At 42.7% G+C, this 22,371-nt stretch overlaps 1 protein-coding gene and 1 long non-coding RNA gene across 6 annotated transcripts in view; both read left to right on the forward strand.

The window, feature by feature from the left end:
- Positions 1–22,371, forward strand: part of PKD2 (polycystin 2, transient receptor potential cation channel) — a 69,328-nt gene that overhangs the window by 2,325 nt on the left and 44,632 nt on the right. For 3 of the 5 annotated variants that reach the window (XR_012434944.1, XM_005555387.5, XM_065545237.2), the window contains exon 2: positions 10,618–10,731. Coding sequence is in view for 2 of the 5 variants with exons in the window: in XM_005555387.5 (XP_005555444.3) it covers positions 10,618–10,731 (114 nt within the window). In the remaining 3 variants the exon portion in view is untranslated. Of the gene's footprint in view, positions 1–10,615; positions 10,732–16,952; positions 17,026–22,371 lie in introns of those variants that run through there. The other 2 variants (XM_074040104.1, XM_074040103.1) reach the window with 2 other exon arrangements.
- LOC135970956 (uncharacterized) lies at positions 4,648–5,712 on the forward strand. The gene is made up of 2 exons (XR_012434945.1): positions 4,648–4,798; positions 4,926–5,712. It is a non-coding gene; the product is annotated as an uncharacterized lncRNA (long non-coding RNA).

The raw sequence follows: 22,371 nt of genomic DNA on the forward strand, positions 1-22,371 counted from the left end.
TTTCATATGAGTATGTATGTAAATTTATTTCTTTTAAAGAAAAATTTCAGGAAACAAAATGAGTAAGCTCCTAGTCATAAAACCTCTAGTGAAAGCGTGTCAGTGGTCTGATTTGTAGGCGAGCAGACTCAGGACTCAGGAATTTTTTTTTTTTTTTAAGAGACAGGGTCTCATTCTGTCACCGAGGCTGGAGTGCGGGGAAGTGAAAGTAGCTCACTGCAGCCTCAAACTCCTGGGCTCAAGCTGCCCTCCCACCTCAGCTTCCCAAGTAGTTGGGATTACAGGTGCAAGCTGCTGCTCCTACCTGAAGAGTTTTAATTATATAAAATTCTTAAATAAATTGTTATTCCTTTTATGAAGAAATATAATTGATATTCTTGTCACTTATTCAATAAGCACATTTGTTAAATATTTAGCACCTACTGTGAAGATAGCACTGTGCTAGCTGCTATGAAGAAATAAACTAGAATAGCATATCACTGTTTTCCTATGGACGAAAACCCAGAAAGGTAAAATAAGTAGCCATGAATGGGTTGAGATTCCCCCCGCCCCCTTTGAATACTGATGACAGAAATCTTATATGCGCTATGTAAGCAGTGCCCTAGGGTCAGAACAGAAAGTAACTTGCAATTTTTAAAGGTAGGAGAAATGACCGAAGTTTGGAGTGGTCAGAGTTTCCCTGGAAGTCTCTTGCCTGTGGGACTCACTCAGACTACCTGAGCCTGAGCTCCTCATTTATAAAATGGAGGAGTTGAACCTAGCCTCCAAGGTCCCTTCTAGCCTCACCATGCTCTGGTTTATTGTTTAATGATATGAATCCAAGATGGACAAATGGTCGATTTTGCTGCTTCTACAGTAGATAGATCTATCTTCTTAAGTGGAAGTAAAATAGTAAAGAAGACATGTTTGAGGCCTGTTTGCAGGATGCATTGTATCTCATCAAGGAATTGAGAATGTATCCCTAAATATTAGGAAGGAGTTGAAAGTTTTTGAGCAGGAACAGAACATGCTGAAAGGAAATTGAGTCAGCAGCATGGCGTACAGGAGAGCTTGGCAGAGGAAGACAGGAGGCAAGAAGACCTGTGGGAGGCAGCCAGAAAGGAGGTGAAGAGGGCCGGCAAAGGAAGCCAAGGATGATTGAAGAGAGGCCAGGCGCGGTGGCTCAAGCCTGTAATCCCAGCACTTTGGGAGGCCGAGACGGGCGGATCACGAGGTCAGGAGATCGAGACCATCCTGGCTAACACGGTGAAACCCCGTCTTTACTAAAAAATACAAAAAACTAGCCGGGCGTGGTGGCGGGCGCCTGTAGTCCCAGCTACTCGGGAGGCTGAGGCAGGAGAATGGCGTAAACCTGGGAGGCGGAGCTTGCAGTGAGCTGAGATCTGGCCACCGCACTCCAGCCTGGGCCACAGAGCGAGACTCCGTCTCAAAAAAAAAAAAAAGATTTAAAGACGAAGCGCAGACTTAAAAGTATCCTCAGGTATTTGTTTATTCTTTTCTTAACAAACTCTTTCAGTACAAAGATAAAATGTGGCACTCTGAGTCATAAAATTTTCTGAATTTCAGAAGTTGAATATTTTTCTGAATGTATCAACCTGTTAAAGTCAGTTCCTGTTTGTTATTTTAGGCATATATTCTTGGGCTTTTTTTTTTGTTTTTTCTAGAGAAACTATGAAGTACCAGCTGTACAAGTAAGGGTAGGCCAAACTGCTAAAACAGATACCTCCCTCCCCTTCAGTACCCTGAAGAACAAGAAGTTAATTTTTTGCTCATGTAACATTTCGGAGAGGGTATTCCAGGTTAGCAGCAGCTTTCCCCCATATGGTTATTAAGGGATCCAGGCTTCTTCCCTGCTGGCTCTCCCAGGGCCCTGTCATTGCCTCTGTGGTCGTGGCTTAACAGCCACATGTAGGTTCTGGTGGAGAGTGTGAAGAAGGCTTGCCACTGCTGTTTCCTTAAAGGCCTTGTCCTAGAAATGGCCCACATCACTTTCAGTCATGACCCATTGGCAAAGTTCTTAATTATTTAGCCAAGGATACCTACAAGGGAGGGTGGAAAATGTAATGTAGGCATGTGCCCAGGAGGGAAAAAATGAATTTCAATAGATGGCTAGCGATGGCCTTATTAGTGCTCAGACTCAAATGAAATAGTAAGTCGACTCTTATTTCTTCTAAAATAATTGGGTCTTGACATTGAAATTGGTGTGTGTGCTGATTGTGTTTAATAAGTGACCTCCAGTGCAGTTATTTTATTTTGCCACACTTTATGCAATTTTTATTTTTTCTGCCTTCCCTTTTGATGTCTAAAGGGAAGCATAACTAATTATTGGAAAAGTTATTGAAACTTAAAAAAAGATTTGAACTTGGCTTTAGTTGATGCTACCCCACAGAAACTGCAAACATCCAACTCACCGTTCTTAGTTGCTGCTAGTGATAGTCTATACACAGTGACTCATGAATTTAGCCTGTCTTGAGGCTTCAGAACTTAGTCTTAGGTCGTCACCAGAAGAGCATTATCCTAAATTACAGCTTTTCAATGGAGGGGAGGGGCAATCTTGCCCCTCAGGGGACATTTAGCAATCTCTGGAGATATTTTTGATTGTCATACCTGGGGGGATGCCCCTGGCATCTCCTGGTTTGAGGTTAAGGATGCTACTAATCTACAATGCACAGTACAGTCCCCGCCACACACCCTACAAAGCATTCTCCCACCCAAATTACCAGGAGTGAGGACTTTGAGAAACCCTGCCCCAGACTGTTAAATTCAAAAAGAAATAATGGTTTATTACTCACTGTGTGCCAGGCACTGTGTTAAAATCCTTATATTCATAGTGTCATTTTTATCCTCACAACAACCTGTGAAGAAAGAACTATCATCCATCACCACTTCACTGTTGAGGGCACTAAGCCTTCTAAAGGTTAAATGACTTGCCCAGGGCCACAACTAGTAGATGTTGCAGTCAGGACTTAATTCCAGGCACTTTGTGTTCAAAGTGTTTCTCATCCACTGTGCTGTATGCCAGTAGTGCCCAAACCTAACTTTAGCCAGCAATTGTCTGCATCTCTTTAGTTTATGAACATTTATTTATTAGGGCATTGCAGGATAAATCATACCAACACAGTCCATGTATCCAGAATTCTAATTGATCTAGGGAATGGGAGAGCCTGCCTCTCTATAATTTTTTTTTAAATTGGTGTGACATATATATAACATAAAGTTGGCCATTTTAACCATTTTAAGTACGTAATTGAGTAGCATTAAGTAGATTTATTATATTATGTAAATGGACTTAACGCAATTTATTTCCAGAACTTTTATCATCCCAAACAGAAACTCTGTACCCATTAAACAATAGCTCCCTGTTTCCCCATTCCCTCTTGCCCTAGTCCCAGGTAGCCTCCATTCTACTTTCCCTGTCTGTGAGTCTCCCTATTCTAGCTACCTGATATAAGTGAAATCAGACCATGTTTGATCTTTTGTGTCTAGCTTATTCACTTAGCATAATATTTTCAAGGTTTATCCATGCGTGAAAATTTCCTTCCTTTTTACGACCGAATAGGATTTCATTGTGTGTGTACACACACATTGTGCACACACAGTGAAATCCTATTTGGTCGTAAAAAGGAAGTTTGCATTCATATGTACACACACACCACATTTTGTTTATCCATTCATCAGTTCGTGGGCATTTATGGTTTTTTTCCACCTTTTGACTGTTGTGACTTTCCCTTTATTTTTAATCTGAACTTTACTCCATCACTTCCTCCCTTTCCTTTTTTATTTGCACCATAATTTTGAACAAGCAGACTTTGTATTTTCATTACTCTGGGGATTTTTTTGAGGGAGGCTTGCTGCCCTTGGGGTTATGATAAGGTTGTGCCGGTAACAGAATTCATGCAGTAAAAAACTTTTATGGGACTTTCTTTTGTGATAGGTACTAGGGATGCAGAGATGAATAGTACAAGGTCTCAACCTTCAAGGACCTCAGGGTTTAGTAGAGAAAACAGAGGTATAAGTAAGTCATTGCAATGCCAGTTCCCAGATATGGGAGGATTCCAACAAAGGGAGGATCAGGCCAGGCACAGCAGCTCATGCCTGTAGTCCCAACACTTTGGGAAGCTGAGATGGGAGGATCACTTAAGCCTAGCAGTTCAAGGCTACCCTGGGCAACGTAGTGAGTGGCAAAAAATACAAAAATTAGCCAGGCAGGATGGCACATGCCTGTAGTCCCAATTATTTGGGAGGTTGGGGTGGGGGAATCAGCTGAGCCTGGGAGATTGAGACTGCAGTGAGCTGTGATCACACCACTGTACTCCAGCTTGGGTGACAGAGTGACAGCCTGTATCTAAAAAAAAAAAAAGGGAGAGAGAGAGAGAGGATCAGATCTACCTGGAGAGGTCAGAGAAGGTTTCCAGAGAGAATAAAACTTGAGCTACATTTTGAAGAATGAGGGGGGAATACAAGGAGGGAAAAATAACAGGAACAAGACCTGTTCCTGTTACAGCAAACCTGTAACTCCCGCCATGGAATGGGCACATTTTCCTGTAGACAGTTGGAGCAAGTATGGGCTTCAAGCTTAGGGGGCTGATATGATCACTTGTCAATCTGAAGATGACTCTTGCAACAGTGTAGAGGATAGGGTGAGGTGGATAGGTTGGCGGCCGACAGACTAGGTCAGTGTAGAGGATAGGGTGAGGTGGATAGGTTGGCGGCCGACAGACTAGGTCAGTGTAGAGGATAGGGTGAGGTGGATAGGTTGGCGGCCGACAGACTAGGTCAGTGTAGAGGATAGGGTGAGGTGGATAGGTTGGCGGCTGACAGACTAGGTCAGTGTAGAGGACAGGGTGAGGTGGACAGGTTGGTGACCAGTGTAGAGGACAGGGTGAGGTGGATAGGTTAGTGGCCAGTGTAGAGGACACGGTGAGGTGGATAGGTTAGTGGCCAGTGTAGAGGACAGGGTGAGGTGGATAGGTTGGTGGCCAGTGTAGAGGACAGGGTGAGGTGGATAGGTTGGTGACCAGTGTAGAGGACAGGGTGAGGTGGATAGGTTGGTGGCCAGTGTAGAGGATAGGGTGAGGTGGATAGGTTAGTGGCCAGTGTAGAGGACAGGGTGAGGTGGATAGGTTGGTGACCAGTGTAGAGGACAGGGTAAGGTGGATAGGTTAGTGGCCAGTGTAGAGGATAGGGTGAGGTGGATAGGTTGGCGGCCGACAGACTAGGTCAGGAGAGGGCTGACCAAGAGGAGGAGGGGTGACGAGGGCTGGAACCAAGGCATATGAGCTGCGATGGAAAGAAGCTAGGTAGAAGAGAAATAAAAACCATCAGAACTGTGGAACCAACTCCATGGGAGGGATAAGAAGAAGGCCTATTCTAGGGTGAAACCCAAATTTCTGGCATGGTACCATTAACCCAGACAGAAAGAGTAGATTTTCAGAGAAAGAAAAAGAAACAAATTTTTGGGGAGGTGAGTGTGAGCTCTCTAGAGAATATGCAGGTAGAACTACATGTTAACTGTAGCATATACTTGTCTGCACCTCAGGAGATGACTGATTAAGAATTCAGGATTCAGGCCAGGCACGGTGGCACACACCTTTAATCCCAGCTGCTTAAGAGACTGAGGCGGCAGGATTGCTTGAGCCTGGGAATCCGAGACCAGCCTGGGCAACATAGCAAGACACTGTCTCAAAAAAAAAAGAGAAGAAAAAAAAGAAATTCAAGATTCAGGAGTCAATATTACTTAAGGTAGCAACTGTCTTTTCTATAGAAAATGGACAAATATAGATAAAAGCCACTTCCCTTTTTAAAAGTGTCCCTACAATTCAAATGAATACTAGGAAGGATTGTATTCATTCTTGTAAATGAGACTCACATGTGTCTTAGCACAAAAAGAGGATTCTTTTATGATATAAATACACTGAGAATTTGGTCAGGCCATCACAATGAACTGATAGTTCATACGGATTTGAGTCTTTATACCACTCTGAAATCTGGACCAACTGGGCCTCCAAAAGGCCATTTTGCAGATCTGGGCTTATTTCTGAAGCTACAGACAGGCCGCTTCCAAGCACTCTTAAGTGCTCCACAAGTAATATTTCTAATTCCCAAGGACAACCCCACAAAAAGGTACTCTTACTTCATTTTTAGATGAGGAAGCGGAGGCTCATGATGTCAGGTAAGCTTTCTCAGCTCCCAAGTGGTTAAGCCCTCAGTTTAATATCATTTGACTCCAAAGCCCTGCGTTGCACCATGCCTTGATAATAGGCCATATGGGTTTCATGTATTTCAGATGGGGCAGGGTAGTGTGAGGTGAAAGATCCACAATTAACCTTTTAACCATGGAACTGAAATATTAACAGATGAAGTGATACAATAGCTGGAATTAATTCTAAAATAATTGGGGTGGTAATGGTCTGTGACCTGTTAGGAACCAGGCCGCAGAGCAGGAGGTGAGCAGCAGGCTAGTGAGCATTACTACCTCCTGTCAGATCAGCAGTGGCATCAGATGGGTGAGGATGTAAATGAACTAGGATTGGCATTGAGTTGAGATTGTTGGATCTAGGTGATAGATTTGTCATTATATCATTCTCTCTTTGTGATATTTCTGATATTTTCTAAAATAAAAAGTTGTAGTTATTTATTTATTTAGACAGAGTTTCACTCTTGTTGCCCAGGCTGGAATGCAGTGGTGTGATCTCGGCTCACTGCAGCCTCCGCCTCCCGGGTTCAAGCGATTCTCCTGCCTCAGCCTCCCGAGTAGCTCGCCACCACACCCAGCTAACTTTTGTATTTTTAGTAGAGACCAGGTTTCACCGTGTTGGTCAGGCTGGTCTCAAAACCCCTGACCTCAGGTGATCCACCCACCTCAGCCTCCCAGAGTGCTGGGATTACAGGCGTGAGCCACCGTGCCCAGCCAATAAAAAGTCTTTGAAAGGGTTTAGATAAAATAGTTGGGGAAATGACATTTTTGTTCAAAGCCAACTATTTATGTTTGGAATATCTTTTGTGCTTGGAGTTCTCCATTACAGAGTTCCCCAGTGTTCATATTAAGAAGTAACATTGTGCAGAGGAATGCACTGTTTAGATCAGCAGTCCCCAGCCTTTTTGGCACCAGGGACCAGTTTCATGGAAGACAATTTTTCCACAGACCTGGGGTGGGAAGTGTTTGGGGATGAAAGTGTTCCACCTCAGATCATCAGGCATTAGTGAGATTCTCATAAGGAGCAGGCAATCTAGATTCCTCACATGCGCAGTTCACAATAGGGTTGTCACTCCTGTGAGAATCGAATGCCACCGCTGATCTGACAGGAGGCAGGGCTCCGGCGGTAAAGCTTGCTCGCCTGCAGCTCACCTCCTGCTGTGGAGCCCGGTTCCTAACAGTTCATGGACCAGTACCCATCTGCAGCCTGGGGACTGGGGACCGTGCTTTAGATGATGTACTCTGGCTTTGCATTCTGGCATTAGCTAAGCACCCTCTTAAAGGAAGTTGGGTCTATACTCATTCCGTGTTCTCCCTAACAGCTGGAAACATTGAATACCTGCAGTGCTGGGAAGTTACTCCCATCACAACTAGAACAGCTGTGGGAAAGACAACAGTTGATTTTGAAGAATGTCATCAATTTGCACATGATTCCGTCCTTAACCATTCTTATCCTAACAGCTCTGCCAAACATGGAGAATAGTTGGCTGCAGGACAGCTATTTTTCCTACTTGTAGATGCAACTATTTCTCACCCATCCGGATGTAAAAGGTCCTTGTACCCTAAGATTGGTCCTACATACACACCCAGTGGGAAAATGGGATGAAAAATTTAAAGCAGTAAATATTTGAGGAAGTAGATAGAGTAATTTAGAAAAAGAAAATACACAGGGCCAAGCACAGTGGCTCACATCTGTAATCCCAGCACTTTGAGAGGCCAAGGCGAAAGGATTGCTTGAGCCCAGGAGTTTGAGGCCAGCCTAAGCAATGTAGTGAGACCCCACATCTATAAAAATTAAAAACTTAGTTGGATTTGGCAGTATGTGCCTGTAGTTTAAGCTACTTGGGAGGCTGAGCTGAGGCAGGAGGATTGTTTGAGCCCAGGTGGTCAAGGCTGCAGTGGGCCGTGATTGTGCCAGAGTATTCCAGCCTGGGTGATAGAGTGAGACTCTGTCTCAAAAAAAAAAAAAAAAGACAGAAAAAAAGAAAGAAAATATATGGAGGTATATAATATAAAAATATAAATAAGGGAGGCCGAGTGCAGTGGCATGCCTCTAATCCCAGCACTTTGGGAGGCTGAAGCAGGAGGATCACTTGAGGCCGAGAATTCGAAACCAGCCTGGGCAACATATTGACACCTCATCTCTGTGAAAAATCAAAAAATGAGGTGGAAGGGTGGCTTGAGCCCAGGAGGTCAAGGCTTCAGTGAGCTGTGATTGCATCACTACACTCCAGGCTGGGTAACAGAGAGAGACCCTGCCTCAAAATAAATAAATTCATACATACATATGAGGACTTGTTTCTTTCCATTTAAAATGTTTCATTCAAAGGCTAGAATTAAATTGCCATAGGCCATCACAAGTTTAACTTGAATAAATTATTTTTTTTTCGAGATGGAGTCTCACTCTGTCACTCAGGCTGGAGTGCAGTGGTGTGATCTTGGCTCACTGCAACCTCTGTCTCCCGGGTTCAAGCGATTCTCCTGCCTTAGCCTCCCATGTAGCTGGGATTACAGGTGCCCACCACCACACCTGGCTAAGTTTTGTATTTTTAGTAGAGACGGGGTTTCACCATGTTGACCAGACTGGTCTCGAACTCCAGACCTCAAGTGATCTACCCGCCTCAGCCTCCCAAGTGCTGGGATTATAGGCATGAGCCACCGCACCCAGCCTAGCTTGAAGAAAATTTGATAGGAGTTTGTTTTTTCTATTTATAGGCCAAGCAATACCATGTATAAATATTAAGAATCATGGCTGTTCCTTAGTGCCTAGTTGTTTATAAACCATGAGAGAGAATGAAATCATTGACCAAGTGAGACAGGGCAACAGTCTTCCCTGGGAGTAAAGAGACGAGCAGTTTCTGTTGACATATATTTTAGGCCTGGCCTCCAAAAAAAAATTTACCCAAAGCAGTGGTGTGTTGGTGTCCAGGGCTACCGAGCCTAATCTTTGGCTGCCTCTGTGTTATTTTAAGTTGTAATTTTCCGTGTCATCTAAATTTGTAATAATTCTTTAGTATGATAGTGTTTCAGTGAACAAACATTCTGCTTGCTGCATTTCTTCTGAGTGAGTAATTCCCTGACAACTACCAGATCTTGGCAGAAGCAAAGTTGGTCATAAGTTATACTCCACTCTCAGTGTTGGTGAAACGTATGATGCGTAACACAGTGTTTTTGAATTCAGTGCTGATTTTCCTAAAGGACATTTGGGAGGAAAAAAGAAAAGGAAAGGGAATACCCAAATTCAGGAATAGAACATATATATTATTATAAGACTTAAAAAATACATGAACACTAATCATGAACTCATTTCTTCTTAGTAAAAGACCTTATGCTCTTTTTCCCATTTCTCTGTGTGGCTTGATTATGGTGAAAGTGGCTGTGTGAGTTTCCATTATTGAAGGAGTTAAGGTCTGTGGAATCAAAGTGTGAGACAACATGCAGGGACCAGGTTGGTTTCCATTTAACAGCCAACCTAATGTAACTGAAAGGATTGAGAGGTTTGTCTTTTTTGGAAAATGTTAAGGTTCTTCCAAGTAACCAGCAATGTGACTTTACCACACTGTTCATTAACAGGGGTTTGGATGATGACCACCATGTCTGCTGCTGGCTGAGTCCAAAACTGCGGTCACTCTCTCCAGCAAGCTCAGGGAGGGTTACGTCATCTTCACTCAGCCAGCCCAACGCTTTTTCCATCTGCTAAAATGTAGAACATGGTTGCTGATTCTACCCTTTCTACAGAGAGAGAGGGAACATGGATGAGTTGCTGCTTTTAAAGATTGTATGTTAATTGCTGTTTTAAAAATCTGCTAAGCCAAGCACGCTTAGTGTAATCAGTCACCATGGAGTTTTTTAATAGGACAGCTTCTGCTCTTACAGAGCAGAGCTTTTATGCCAGTGGGTTAGAAGCATAACATGTTTCTATATTGAAATGATTCTCCAACAAGGACTTCTTTTCATCAGGGGTGACCTAAAAGGTATTACTTGAAATACAGTTACATCATGTTCTTAACTGGGTTTAGTAGTAGGATAATTACAGGGTTGTATCCACCTCAAATGGGAAGAACTGATAAGTTTTGCACAATTATTTAACTCCTCTGTTAGGCCTTCCTTATTTCCTGTTCTCTTTTTAAAATTTGACTAAGATACTCCTAATGGGCTTGGGAGCCTATAAAATGATCAGGATTGTTGCCTTATGTTTTGCATGGTTGGGGTAACAGTGGAGCCAGATGTACCCTTAAATAAAAGGTAGGCCTACAAAACCAGTTTCTCATTGCATTCAAAATGTGATTTAAAAAAAAAAAAAAAGGAGACTCTCGCTTACAGGTGATACTGTTTAGTTTGTTCTTTGTTTTCCCTTTTGCCATTCATGAGATTTCTTAAATAAAATGACATCTTTTCTTTTTTTCATTATTATTTTAAAGGTCTCTGGGGAACAAGACTCATGGAGGAAAGCAGCACTAACCGAGAGAAATACCTTAAAAGTGTTTTACGGGAACTGGTCACATACCTCCTTTTTCTCATAGTCTTATGCATCTGTAAGTAGAATATTTCCTTCCACTTATGGGAAAGTTTTGAAAAGATTTGACCTGTCCAAATCATCGTTAAAAGGAAGTGTCTGTGCACCAGAGGGGCAACTCGGAAGTTACCTTCTTACCTTTTTTTTTTTTAATTTGGGCATTTGTTTATTGACTATCTTCCTGTGGTAGAATGCAAGCTTTATAAGAGAAGGGACATGATTTGTTCTCTATAACCCCATTTCCCAAAACTGTGGATGGCAACAGAAGGCTCTGAAAAATATGCAAGAAAGAATTTGACCAAGTGCTAAGTGACTGTGGACTTGCGTTTAACATGGGAAGGGAAAGGCAAAGAGTTCAATTCCAATTTAGAATTTGGTCAGGTTCTCTTCTGCACTCTGGTAAACATTAATTAAAAATCAGCATTATCTGACCAGCCAGTTCATCGTCAGTGGTGACGATTTTCACTATGAGATACTCGTGGCAACCTGCCCGACACCAAGAAACCAAGTTAGAGGATTTTTGTATTAGATTTCTTAACAATGAATACAGTGTCACTATTATTACAGTATCATCATTATTGTCATACTGTTATTATATCAGGTAACATAAAGTCTGCATAAGAATTATTTCCAGAAAAATGACTTTCCAAACTTAACTTTCAGAAAATACAAATAATCCTACTAATATTGCTTTTGTTGGCGTATACATGTAAAAGTCTCCTTCTTTTAGATTTGGATAGGTTGTGTCATTGCCTCATTTTAATACATTATTTTTGTCAATCTTTAATAATTGCTAGACTTTTACTCCACAAGAAACTTGCTATAGGCCAGTCTCTTTCCTGTTCTTTTCTTCTTCAGTTTGTCTTCCCATCCTCTGGTAGGGGGAGGGGAGGGATGCCTGAGCTAGATTAGCTGTAGGAACCATTTGTCTCAAAGTCCAGAAAGCCACAGGTGATGGATTTGTCCTCTAAATCAAAAGGCGTTTGATGATGGATTTCTGTCATGTCTCATCTAAAGTCTTCACGAGAACAGATGAAGAAGCAGATTTATGACCCCAGAGCCTCCTACCAAACTCCTCTGATAAAAGGGTTCCTTTTTTTTTTTTTTTTTTTTAATTAGAAACAGAGTCTTGTTCTGTTTCCCAGGCCAGAGCGCAGTGGCACAATCATAGCTCACTGCAGCCTGGAACTCCTAGGCTTAAATGATCCTCCCACCTCAGTCACCCAAGTAACTGGGACCACAGCTGCATACCACAATGCCCGGCTAACTTTTAAAAACGTTTGTAGAGGTGGAGTCTCACTTTGCTGCCTATTCTGGTCTCCAACTCCTAGCTTCAAGTGATCCTCCTGCCTCAGAAGTGCTGGGATTATAGGCATGAGCCACTGCACCCAGCCTGGATGTGATATTTTTATGTTTTAAATTGTTAGAGTTTAGAAACTGAGATTGAGTTTGTTGCCTGCGTTAAAATGGTGCTTAAATATTAAACTGCAGAGGCCTTAAATATTAACAAGTTGATTAGAATTACTAAGTTCTTTTCAAGCTTTACATATACAGACAAATTTCTTATACAAAATAGAAGGTAACCCCTGTACATAAGTCTAGAATTTCAGCAGTCCCCCAAACTGACTGAGCATTAGAATCACTCAGTGAGTTTAAAATACATGTGTGGTTTGCCCAGATCTACTAACAGAGCCTCCATAATATAGCCTAGAGAAATGAGTTTTCAGATACAGTGATAAATTTGGAAAGTAAGCCAGAGAAGTACGCTGAAGACAGAGAGTTTTAGGAAACATGCCTAAAGTCACATTTGAATTGATTTTCTTGTTTATTTGATAATATTGTTGCTCTTTGTTCTTTTTCACACGAATCACATTTTATTTCTTCTGTGAGCAGCTATATATTTTAAAATTTTGTTTTTGGAATATTGTAGAATCTCTGGTTAGGAAGATATCCTAGCAATCATATGGTCTGACCTCACTGAATGCTAAAATTCTCTTAAACATCCCTCTCGTATGGTTACTCATCCTGCCTCTGATTGAACAAGAGTCCCAGGTTAAGGGACTTACTTCTTTGAAATCGTTCATTTCATTTTTTTATAGCTATGTTAGAAAGTTCTTCCTTCAGTGAAGCCAGAGTCTGTCTCTTGTGACTTCTACCCAGTTGCACCCTCCAAACCTACCTATACCAAGTATCTTTTTTCCATGTTGCTTTTCCAATTCAGCTCTTCGGAAGTTTGGAGACAAATACCTAATCTCCCCTAAGCCTTCTTCAGGTTAAGCCTTTCTAGTTCATCCAACTGTTGATTATGTGATTGGAGACACAAGTTTGAGTGACTCCCTTGATGGAAAGTCCCTCTGGTGCATGTTCTGTTCATCAGAGTCCCTGAGAAAGCACACGAGCCTCACCACGGTGAGTGGGGCCATGAGATTCCTAAACCAGATGCTACACTGTGGCTTGTGCAACCTGCCATGGCCAGACTCATGAGACTGTCTCATCATATAAATAATTCTTTAGTATCTTCACCAAAAACTGTGAATCACTGTATCCCCCAGCTATATGTGAGCTAGCCTGGGACCATAGTGGAGGACTCCTCTTTCAACCCTGTTAAATTTCATCTCATTAGGATCTGCCCATTTTTCCATTCTGTTGAAATTATCTTGGATCTGGATTCATTCATCTCAACATCAGCTACTCCCTGAAGCCTCACAGTATCAGCAGAGTTATTATCTGTATCCATATCCTTGTAAATTATTAAACCAAAAAAGATTGGTCTAAGAACATCAGTCCATTAATCAAGGCTCTTTGGTTGGAGTTCACTTCATTATATTATCATCCAGCTCAGAGTGTTCATAAACAAGATGATAGGAAAGACTTCTCCAAATGCCTGTCTGCGTAATTCCAACATTCCTCTGATCTGTGAGCTGTTGACCAGATTAAAAAGGAAGTGAGAATAACCAGGCAAGGTTTACTCCTAGCCAAACCTTACTGGCTTCTAGTGACTGAGTCCTTTCCCTATTGCTTACCAGCAATCTTTTTAATTACTAGTTTTAAAATCTTGCCAGCAATGTCAATATCAAATTACCAAGAATATCAAACTCATTACTCTGTATGTAAATAAGATAGTGGATTTACCCCTATGCCTTGGGTATTAGGCTGTTCTTGCATTGCTGTAAATACCCGAGACTGGATAATTTATAAGAAAAGAGGTTTGGCCAGGCACTGTAGCTCATGCCTGTAATCCCAGCACTTTGTCAGGCCGAAGCAGGTGTATTGCTTGAGCCAAGAGTTCAAACTTAGCCTGGACAACAAGGTGAAACCCCCTCTCTACAAAAAATACAAAAATTAGCTGGGCATGGTGGCATGCTCCTGTAGTCCCCGCTACCCAGGAGGCTGAGGTGGGAGGATTGTTTTGAAGCTGGGAGTCAGTGATTGCAGTGAGCCGTGATTGCACCACTGCACTCCATCCAGCCTGGGCAACAGAGCAAGATCCTGTCTCAAAAAATAAATAAATAAATAATAAATAAATAAAAAGAGATTTAGTTGACTCATGGTTCTGCAGTCTGTAGGGGAAGCATAGCTCCAGCATCTGCTTCTGGGGAGGCCTCAGGAAGCTGTTACTCATGGCGGAAGGTGAAGCGGAGCTTGCACATCATGTAGCAAAAGCAGGAGCAAGAGAAAGAGTGGGGCGGGGAAGAAGCCACACACTTCTAAATGACCAGATCTCATGAGAAATCTCTCGTTACCTCAAGGACGGTGCCAAGAGGATGGTACTAAATTATTCCTGAGAAATCCACCCCCATGATCTGATCACCTTGTACCAAGCCCCAGCCTCAGCATTGGGGATTACATTTCAACATGAGATTTGGATGGGGACAACATCCAAACTATATCACCTTGCATAGAAGGTGATTTTAGGGTTTTAGGGTAGGTAGGGTTTTAGAAAGCAGTTTGACATAGTAAGAAGAGTACAGGTTTTTTTTGCATCAGACAGACCTGAGTTCAAATCCCAGCTCCACCGCTAACATGCTAGGTAAATGTGGGCAAGTTAATTAAGCTTTCTAAGCCTTTGTTTCCTCACTAGTAAAACAAGTATTTGGAAATATCATTGTGAAGATTAGAAATAATACATGAAAAGATCCTAGGATGCTGTCTGTCATACAGTAGTAGTAGTAAGAAGTTATTCTTGCCAAAGATTGTTGAGAATGGCAGAATTATCTCAGTTCTAAGAGCTATAGTTTCTGGAGCTCGGTCTCAGATTGATTTGGAGCAGCTAACTGCTCACCAAGAGCTTATTTTCCATCTTACCAATGAAAATTATGTCCCCTGTGTTTTAAAAATCAGTCTACTTAACCAAGAGAACAGAAATGACATGAGAATTAAGTAATCTAACTTTCTCTGTAATTTAGGATTTATTCCTACTAGAAACCTGAGAGTTGCTATGAATTCACCATTAAGCACTTACCAATATACATGGGTTACTGTTATAAATAGCAATAGTATTGCTATTGTGTGAGTTAGGTGTTGAAGTTAAAGAAGGGAATAAAGAATATTATAAGATCTTTGAAAACAGTGGCTGTGTATGGTGGCTCATGCCTATAATCTCAGCACTTTGGGAGGCTGAGGCAGGCAGATCACTTGAAGTCAGGAGTTCGAGACCAGTTTGGGCAACATGGCGAGACCTTGTCTCTGCAAAATATACAAAAATTAGCCGGGCATGGTGGCATGCACCTGTAATCTCAGCTACTTAGGATGCTGAAGCACAAGAATCACTTGAACCTGCGAGGCAGAGTTTGCAGTGAGCCAAGATTGTACCACTGCACTCCAGCCTGGGCAATAGAGTGAGACTCTGTCTCAAAAAAAAAAAAAAAAAAAAGAAAGAAAGAAAAAATGCAAGGAAGGTATTTGGTGAATGTATAATAAAAATATATTTACCAATTCCTTTTTCTGTGTTCTCATTCTATAAAATTGAGTAAAAAATCTATAAGTTTAAACACAATAATAGAAACCACAGAAGTTAGCTGAGTCAACGTTGTAGAAATGTAATATTTCTCTCTGTCAAAGAAATAGGCAACATTAAAAAGCAGAAAAGCAATTACAAAGAATGATTATAAGAAACATCACAAAGGATTAATATTTTAACACGTGAAACTCAAAAATCACTTGAGAAAAACAGTAGACTTCCATAAATATTTTACAGAGTAGAAAAAATAGGCTGGGCACAGTGGCTCATGCCTGTAATTCCAGCACTTTGGGAGGCCGAGGAGGGTGGATCACGAGGTCAGGAGTTCAAGACCAGCCTGGCCAAGATGGTGAAACCCCGTTTCTACTAAAAATACAAAAATTAGCCAGGCGTGGTAGCAGGTGCCTGTACTCCCAGCTGCTCAGGAGGCTGAGGCAGAGAATTGCTTGAACCCTTAAACCCGGGAGGCAGAGGTTGCAGTGAGCTGAGATCACACCACTGCATTCTGGCCTGGGTGACAGAACGAGACTCTGTCTCAGCAAAAAAAAAAGAAAAACAATCCAGGGGCAGGCACAGTGGCTCATGCTTATAATCCCAGTACTTTAGGAAGCCAAGGTGAAAGGATCACTTGAGGCCAGGAGTTCAAGGCCAATCTGGGCAACATAGCAAGACTTTGTCTCTATAAAAAATTTTAAAATTAGCCAGGCACGGTGACACACACCTGTACTCCCAGTTACTTGGGAGCCTGAGGCAGGAGAACTGCTTGAGCCCAGGTTTGAGGCTGCAGTGAGCTATGATTGGACCACTGCACTCCACCCTGAGCTACAGAGTGAGACCTTGTGTCAAAAAAGTAAAAAAAATGAAAATCATCCAGGCATGGTGGCACATGCCTGTACTCCCAGCTACTCAGGAGGCTGAGGCAAAAGGGTTACTTGAACCTGGGAGATGGATACTGCAGTGAGCTGTGGTAATGCCACTGCACTCCAGCCTGGGTGACAGAACGAGACTTTGTCTCAAAACAAATAAAAGAAAATAAAAATAAATACAATTTATTCAAATACAAAAGTGATATGGTTTGATTCTGTGTTGCCATCCAAATCTCATCTCCAATTGTAATCCCCATGTATTGACGGAGGTTCCTGGTAGGAGATGATTGGATCATGGGGATGGTTTCCTCTATGCTGTTCTCATGAGAGTGGGTGAGTTTTCATGAGATCTGGTTGTTTGATAGGTGTCTGGCACTTACCCCTTCTTTTTCTCTCTCCTGCTGCCTTGTGAAGAAGGTGCTTCCTACATCCTTTGCCTTCCACCATGATATTAAGTTTCTTGAGGCCTTCCCAGCCATTTGGAACTGTAAGTCAATTAAACCTCTTTCCTTTATAAATTACCCAGTCTCAGGCAGTTTTTTATAGCAGTGTGAAAATGGTCTAATATAGAGACTTGGTACCAGGAGTGGGGTCCTGCATAAAAATAATCTGAAATTATGGAAGCAACTCTGGAACTGGGTAACAGGCAGCAATTGGAACAGTTGGAGGGCTCAGAAGAAGACAGGAAGATGTGGGAAAGTTTGGAACTTCCTAGAGACTTGTTGAATGGCTTTGACCAATACACTGATAGTGATATGGACAATGAAGTCCAGGCTGAGGTGCTCTCAGATGGAGATGAGGAACTAATTGGGAACTCAAATAAACGTCACTCTTGCTATGTTTTAGCAGAGACTGGTGGCATTTTTCCCCTGCCCTAGAGATCTATGGCGCTTTGAACTTGAAAGAGATGATTTAGGGTATCTGGCAGAAGAAATTTCTAAGCACCAAAGCATTCGAGAGGTGACCTGGCTTTTCCTGAAAGCATACAGTTATATGTGCTCACAAAGGGATGGTTTGAAGTTGGAACTTATGTTTAAAGGGGAAGCAGAGTGCAACAAAAGTTTAGGGAGTTTGCAGCCTGACCATGTGGTAGAAAAGAAAAACGCATTTTCTGGGGAGAAATTCAAGCTGGCTGGAGAAATTTGCATAAGTAACGTGAGTTGCCAAGACAATGGGAAAATGTCTCCAGGGTGTTTCAGAAAATCTTCAGGGCAGACCCTCGCAACACAGGCCTGGAGCCTAGAAGGGAAAAATGGTTTTATGAGCCAGGCCCAGGACCCAACTGCTCTGTGCAGCCTTGGGACATGGCACCCTGTGTTCCAGCCACTCCAGCTCCAGCTATGGCTAAAAGGAGCCAAGGTACAGCTGGACCATTGCTTCAGAGGGTGCAAATCCCAAGCATTGGCAGCTTCCATGTGGTGTTGGGCCTTTGGGTGCACAGAAGACAAAAGTTGAGCTTTGGAAGCCACTGCCTAGATTTCAGAGGATTTATGGAAACACCTTGATGTCCAGGCAGAAGTCTGCTGCCGGGGCAGAGCCTTATGGAGAACCTCTACTAGGGCAATGCAGAGGGAAAATGTGGGGTTGGAGCTCCCACACAGAGTCCCCACTGGGGCGCTGCCTCATGGAGCTGTGAGAAGAGGACCACCATCCTCCAGACCCCAGAATGGTAGATCCACCAACAGATTGTACTCTGCGCTCAGAAAAGCTGCAGACACACAGTGCCAGCCTGTGAAAGCAGCTGTAGGGGCTGTGCCCTGCAAAGCCACAGAGGTGGAGCTGTCCAAGGCCATGGGAGCCCATTCCTTGCATTCGTGTGCCCTGGATGTGAGAAAGGGAATCAAAGCAGATTTTGGAGATTTAAGATTTAATGAATGCCCTGTTGAGTTTCAGACTTGAATGGGGCCTCTGACCCCTTTGTTTTGGCCAATTTCTCCCATTTGGAATGGGAACATTTACCCAATGCCTGTACCCCTGTTGTGTCTTGGAGGTAACTAACTTGCTTTTGATTTTACAGACTCGTAGGCGGAAGGGACTTGCCTTATATCAGATGAGACTTTGGACTTGAACTTTTGAGTTAATGTTGGAATGAATTAAGACATTGGGGGACTGTTGGGAAGGCATGTTTGGTTTTGAAATGTGAGAAGGACATGAGATTTGGGAGGTGTCAGGGGTAGAATGATATGGTTTAGCTCTGTGTCTCCACCCAAATCTCATCTCCAATTGTAAGCCCCATGTGTCAAGGGAGGGACCTGATGGGAGGTGACTGGATCATGGGGCCAGTTTCCGCCATGCTGTTTACATGATAGTGAGGGAGTTCTCATGAGATCTGGTTGTTTGGTAAGTGTCTGGGGCCTCCCCCTTCTCCCTCTCTCTCCTGCTGCCTTGTGAAGAAGGGACTTGCTTCTCCTTTGCCTTCTGCCATGATTCTAAGTTTCCTGAGGTCTCCCCAGCCATTCAGAACTGTAAGTCAATTAAGCCTCTTCCTGCCTATTCTCAGGCAATTCTTTAAAGCAGTGTGAAAATGAACTACTACAGAAAGTATTTAACTTTAAACTCAGTAGTATCCAAAGAAGTAATGAAAATGGAGAACTGAACAACAAAATCATAGTACAATGTGGTGTGTACTAGGACAGGAAGAGCCCTTTTAAGAAAAGATCTATGTATTTCCATTTATTTATCTCTGAAAGAAGGAAACTTTGCCTTGTGTTCTGAAAAGGAAAGGAATATTTTATTTTACTTGTAAAACTCTTACACGGATGCTAGTCTAAATATATAGTTTTCCTGATTTGCCAGAGATTCCATGAAGATCAAGTTGATATCAAGATCAGTGAAGTAAAGGTCAGTGAGTTAATCTCACAGCAGCTGCAAGCTAATTCCATTTCCAGTGAAAAATATCCTGATAGCTCCCCACATATCTTTTCACAACAAATAGTTTCAGTCTTAAGATCACATGTTGCAATCCATGAGAAGTAACTATTAAGCCTTGGACTATGGCTGGAGGGCTCCTCACCCTTTCTGATATATTGACTGGACAAAAACTCAATTTTAAAATGACAGGAAATAGAAGACATATAGATGTACTTTAAATGTGACCAAAATGGGGCCGGGCACGGTGGCTTAAGCCTGTAATCCCAGCACTTTGGGAGGCCGAGACGGGTGGATCACGAGGTCAGGAGATCGAGACCATCCTGGCTAACACGGTGAAACCCCATCTCTACTAAAAAATACAAAAAACTAGCCGGGCGAGGTGGCAGGCGCCTGTAGTCCCAGCTACTTGGGAGGCTGAGGCAGGAGAATGGCGTAAACCCCGGAGGCGGAGCTTGCAGCGAGCTGAGATCTGGCCACTGTACTCCAGCATGGGTGACAGAGTGAGACTCCGTCTCAAAAAAAAAAAAATGTGACCAAAATGGGTTGTGAAAACACAAGACAATATCCAAAAGTGCTGGCAACACAGTATACTGTAGAATATTGGGTGTTTACCCTTGCTATTGTGTGGCTGAGCTTATTGCCACTGCCACCCCTTGCAAGAGCATCAAACTGCCTATCACTAGTCTAGGAAAAGATCAAAATTCAAAATTCGAAGTACAGTTTCTACTGAATACTTATCACTTTTGCACCATTTTAAAGTCAAAAAATCAGTAAGTTGAACCATCCTATATCCAAGATTGTCTGTATGTAAATATTATACATCTTTCTCTCACTTTTAAAACACGATAATACCAGCCAATACTACCATTCTCAGAAGCACTTGTATCAACAGCCTTTACCCCTTAAAGATTTTCCTCACAATTTTACAATTGTTACTTACAATTTTCTTTGAAATGTTGACCAAACCTGGATTAAAAGATTTGGGGGTTTTAGTGACTGTATTTCACAAACTCTCTTATTGATTCTGCAGTCTCACTTCTGCCTCCTAAAAAAGCCCTCACAAAGGTCACTGGGGATGGCTCTTTTCAGCCTCGTCCTGGCATTTGGTCCAGTGGAGTTTAGCATTCTAGGACTTCCCTCTTTGGCTTTGGTAACTCTCTCTCTTCCTGTGTTCCTCCTTGCTGTGTTCACTTGCTTCACTTTCTTCTCTCTGAAGCGTGTTTACAGAATGTTTTCTCTGATTGGGCCTGTGACGTTCTTTGGGTCATTTTTTCCACAGACAATGCTTCAACTAGTACTCGCGTGCCAGTGACTCCCATGTCCCACTCATGAGCTCTGAACCTAGTACCAGCTTCTGCTGGACATCTACGATGGGATCTCTCACAGCCCTCTCTCACTGGTAACATGCCCCATCCTGAACTCATTTCCCACCCATCTATCCAGCCATGCTCTCTAGTTCACTTGAACCCTGGGTGTCATCCTGGATGCTTTCCCTTCCCAGTCTTCTGTGATCATTCTGCCTCTTCAGAGGCTCTCTAATCTGTCTTTTTTCCTATGTCGCTCTTGTGCCTATTTTAATCCTAATCATCTCTTTCCTGACTTGTTCAGTTGGTCAGTAATTTAATTAAAAACAGATTTAGGCCCTGTCCTTAAATGTGATAAGTGATATGAAAGGAGGTGATTGGGGAAAAGGATTTCCCTCAAGGAAGGCCTCTCTGAAGCCTGAAGCAAGATTGAGAACAGAGGAAGAGAGAATTGTATGAATGAAGGCTCTGAGGCAGGAAAACACTCAGATCATTCCAGAAACACTCAGAAGCCAAGTGAAGCCAGTTCCTGGAGATCAGATCATCAGATGAAGATGGAAAGGTGACCAGGGGCCAGACCTGTAGTTCTGGTTGGCCTTGGTGAGGGATTTACAGTAGAACACCCCATGGTTTAAGTTTGAAAGGGACAAGATTCCTTTAAGAGGCCTCGAAATATGAACCACAGATTAGATGGAAGCTGCTCTCCCTGTGTCTGGACTTTTTAGAATTTCCAAGCACTGCTGTTTCTGGAACCAGATTAATACAAGTCACTCTTCCATTTATTTATTTATGTATTTATTTGAGACAGGGTCTCACTCTGTCACCCAGGTTAGAGTGCAGTGGCATGAACACAGCTCACTGCAGCTTGGGGGCTAAAGAGATCCTCCTGCCTCAGCTTCCCATGTAGTTGGGACCACAGGCACACACCACCCAGCTAATTTTATTTGTTGTAGAAATGAGGTCTCATTTTGCTGCCCAGGCTGTTCTTGAACTCTTGGGCTCAAGCGATCCTCCTGCAACATCCTCCCAAAGTGCTGGGATCACTCTTCCATTTAACATGGTATCTCAACGTCAAGATAAACTTTAAAATCTTTAGACAATAGGCTGGCATTTTACCAAACGATCTTTACTTACTTCTTTAGAACTGCCACTCCCTATAAATATCTGGTTCTTCAACCACATCAAACCACTTGTGATCTCAAAAAGCCTCAGTGTACACTGTTCCTTTCTGTCATTCTAATTCCTCCTCATCCTTCAAAATCAGCTCAAGAACCAGATCTAGACAGAAGCTTAGCGGTGCCCACCCGAACCAGCCCCCATCTCCGAGTTGTGCTGCCATTCAGGTCTACCTCTTCACACAGGATTATCAGACCAGACCAGCTCATGCATTCACCCCCCTCACAGGGATGGGATGCAGCTGTGCACCTCTCAGTGCCGACACCTGGAGAGTCTCACGAACTGCTGACAGCATTGCCTGTTTCCATTTCTTGTTCACTAGCACTTCTCGTTTCCTAGCACACAGAATTTCCTGTAGTATGTCCACTTAATCAATTCAAGCCTAATAATTCCTTGATTTGTGTATAGTGCTTTGCATTTATATACTGATGGTCCCCAACTTACGATGGTTCGATTTATGATTTTTCAACTTCATGGTGATG

This window comes from Macaca fascicularis, chromosome 5, assembly GCF_037993035.2.
Source record: "Macaca fascicularis isolate 582-1 chromosome 5, T2T-MFA8v1.1".
NCBI lineage: Eukaryota > Metazoa > Chordata > Mammalia > Primates > Cercopithecidae > Macaca > Macaca fascicularis.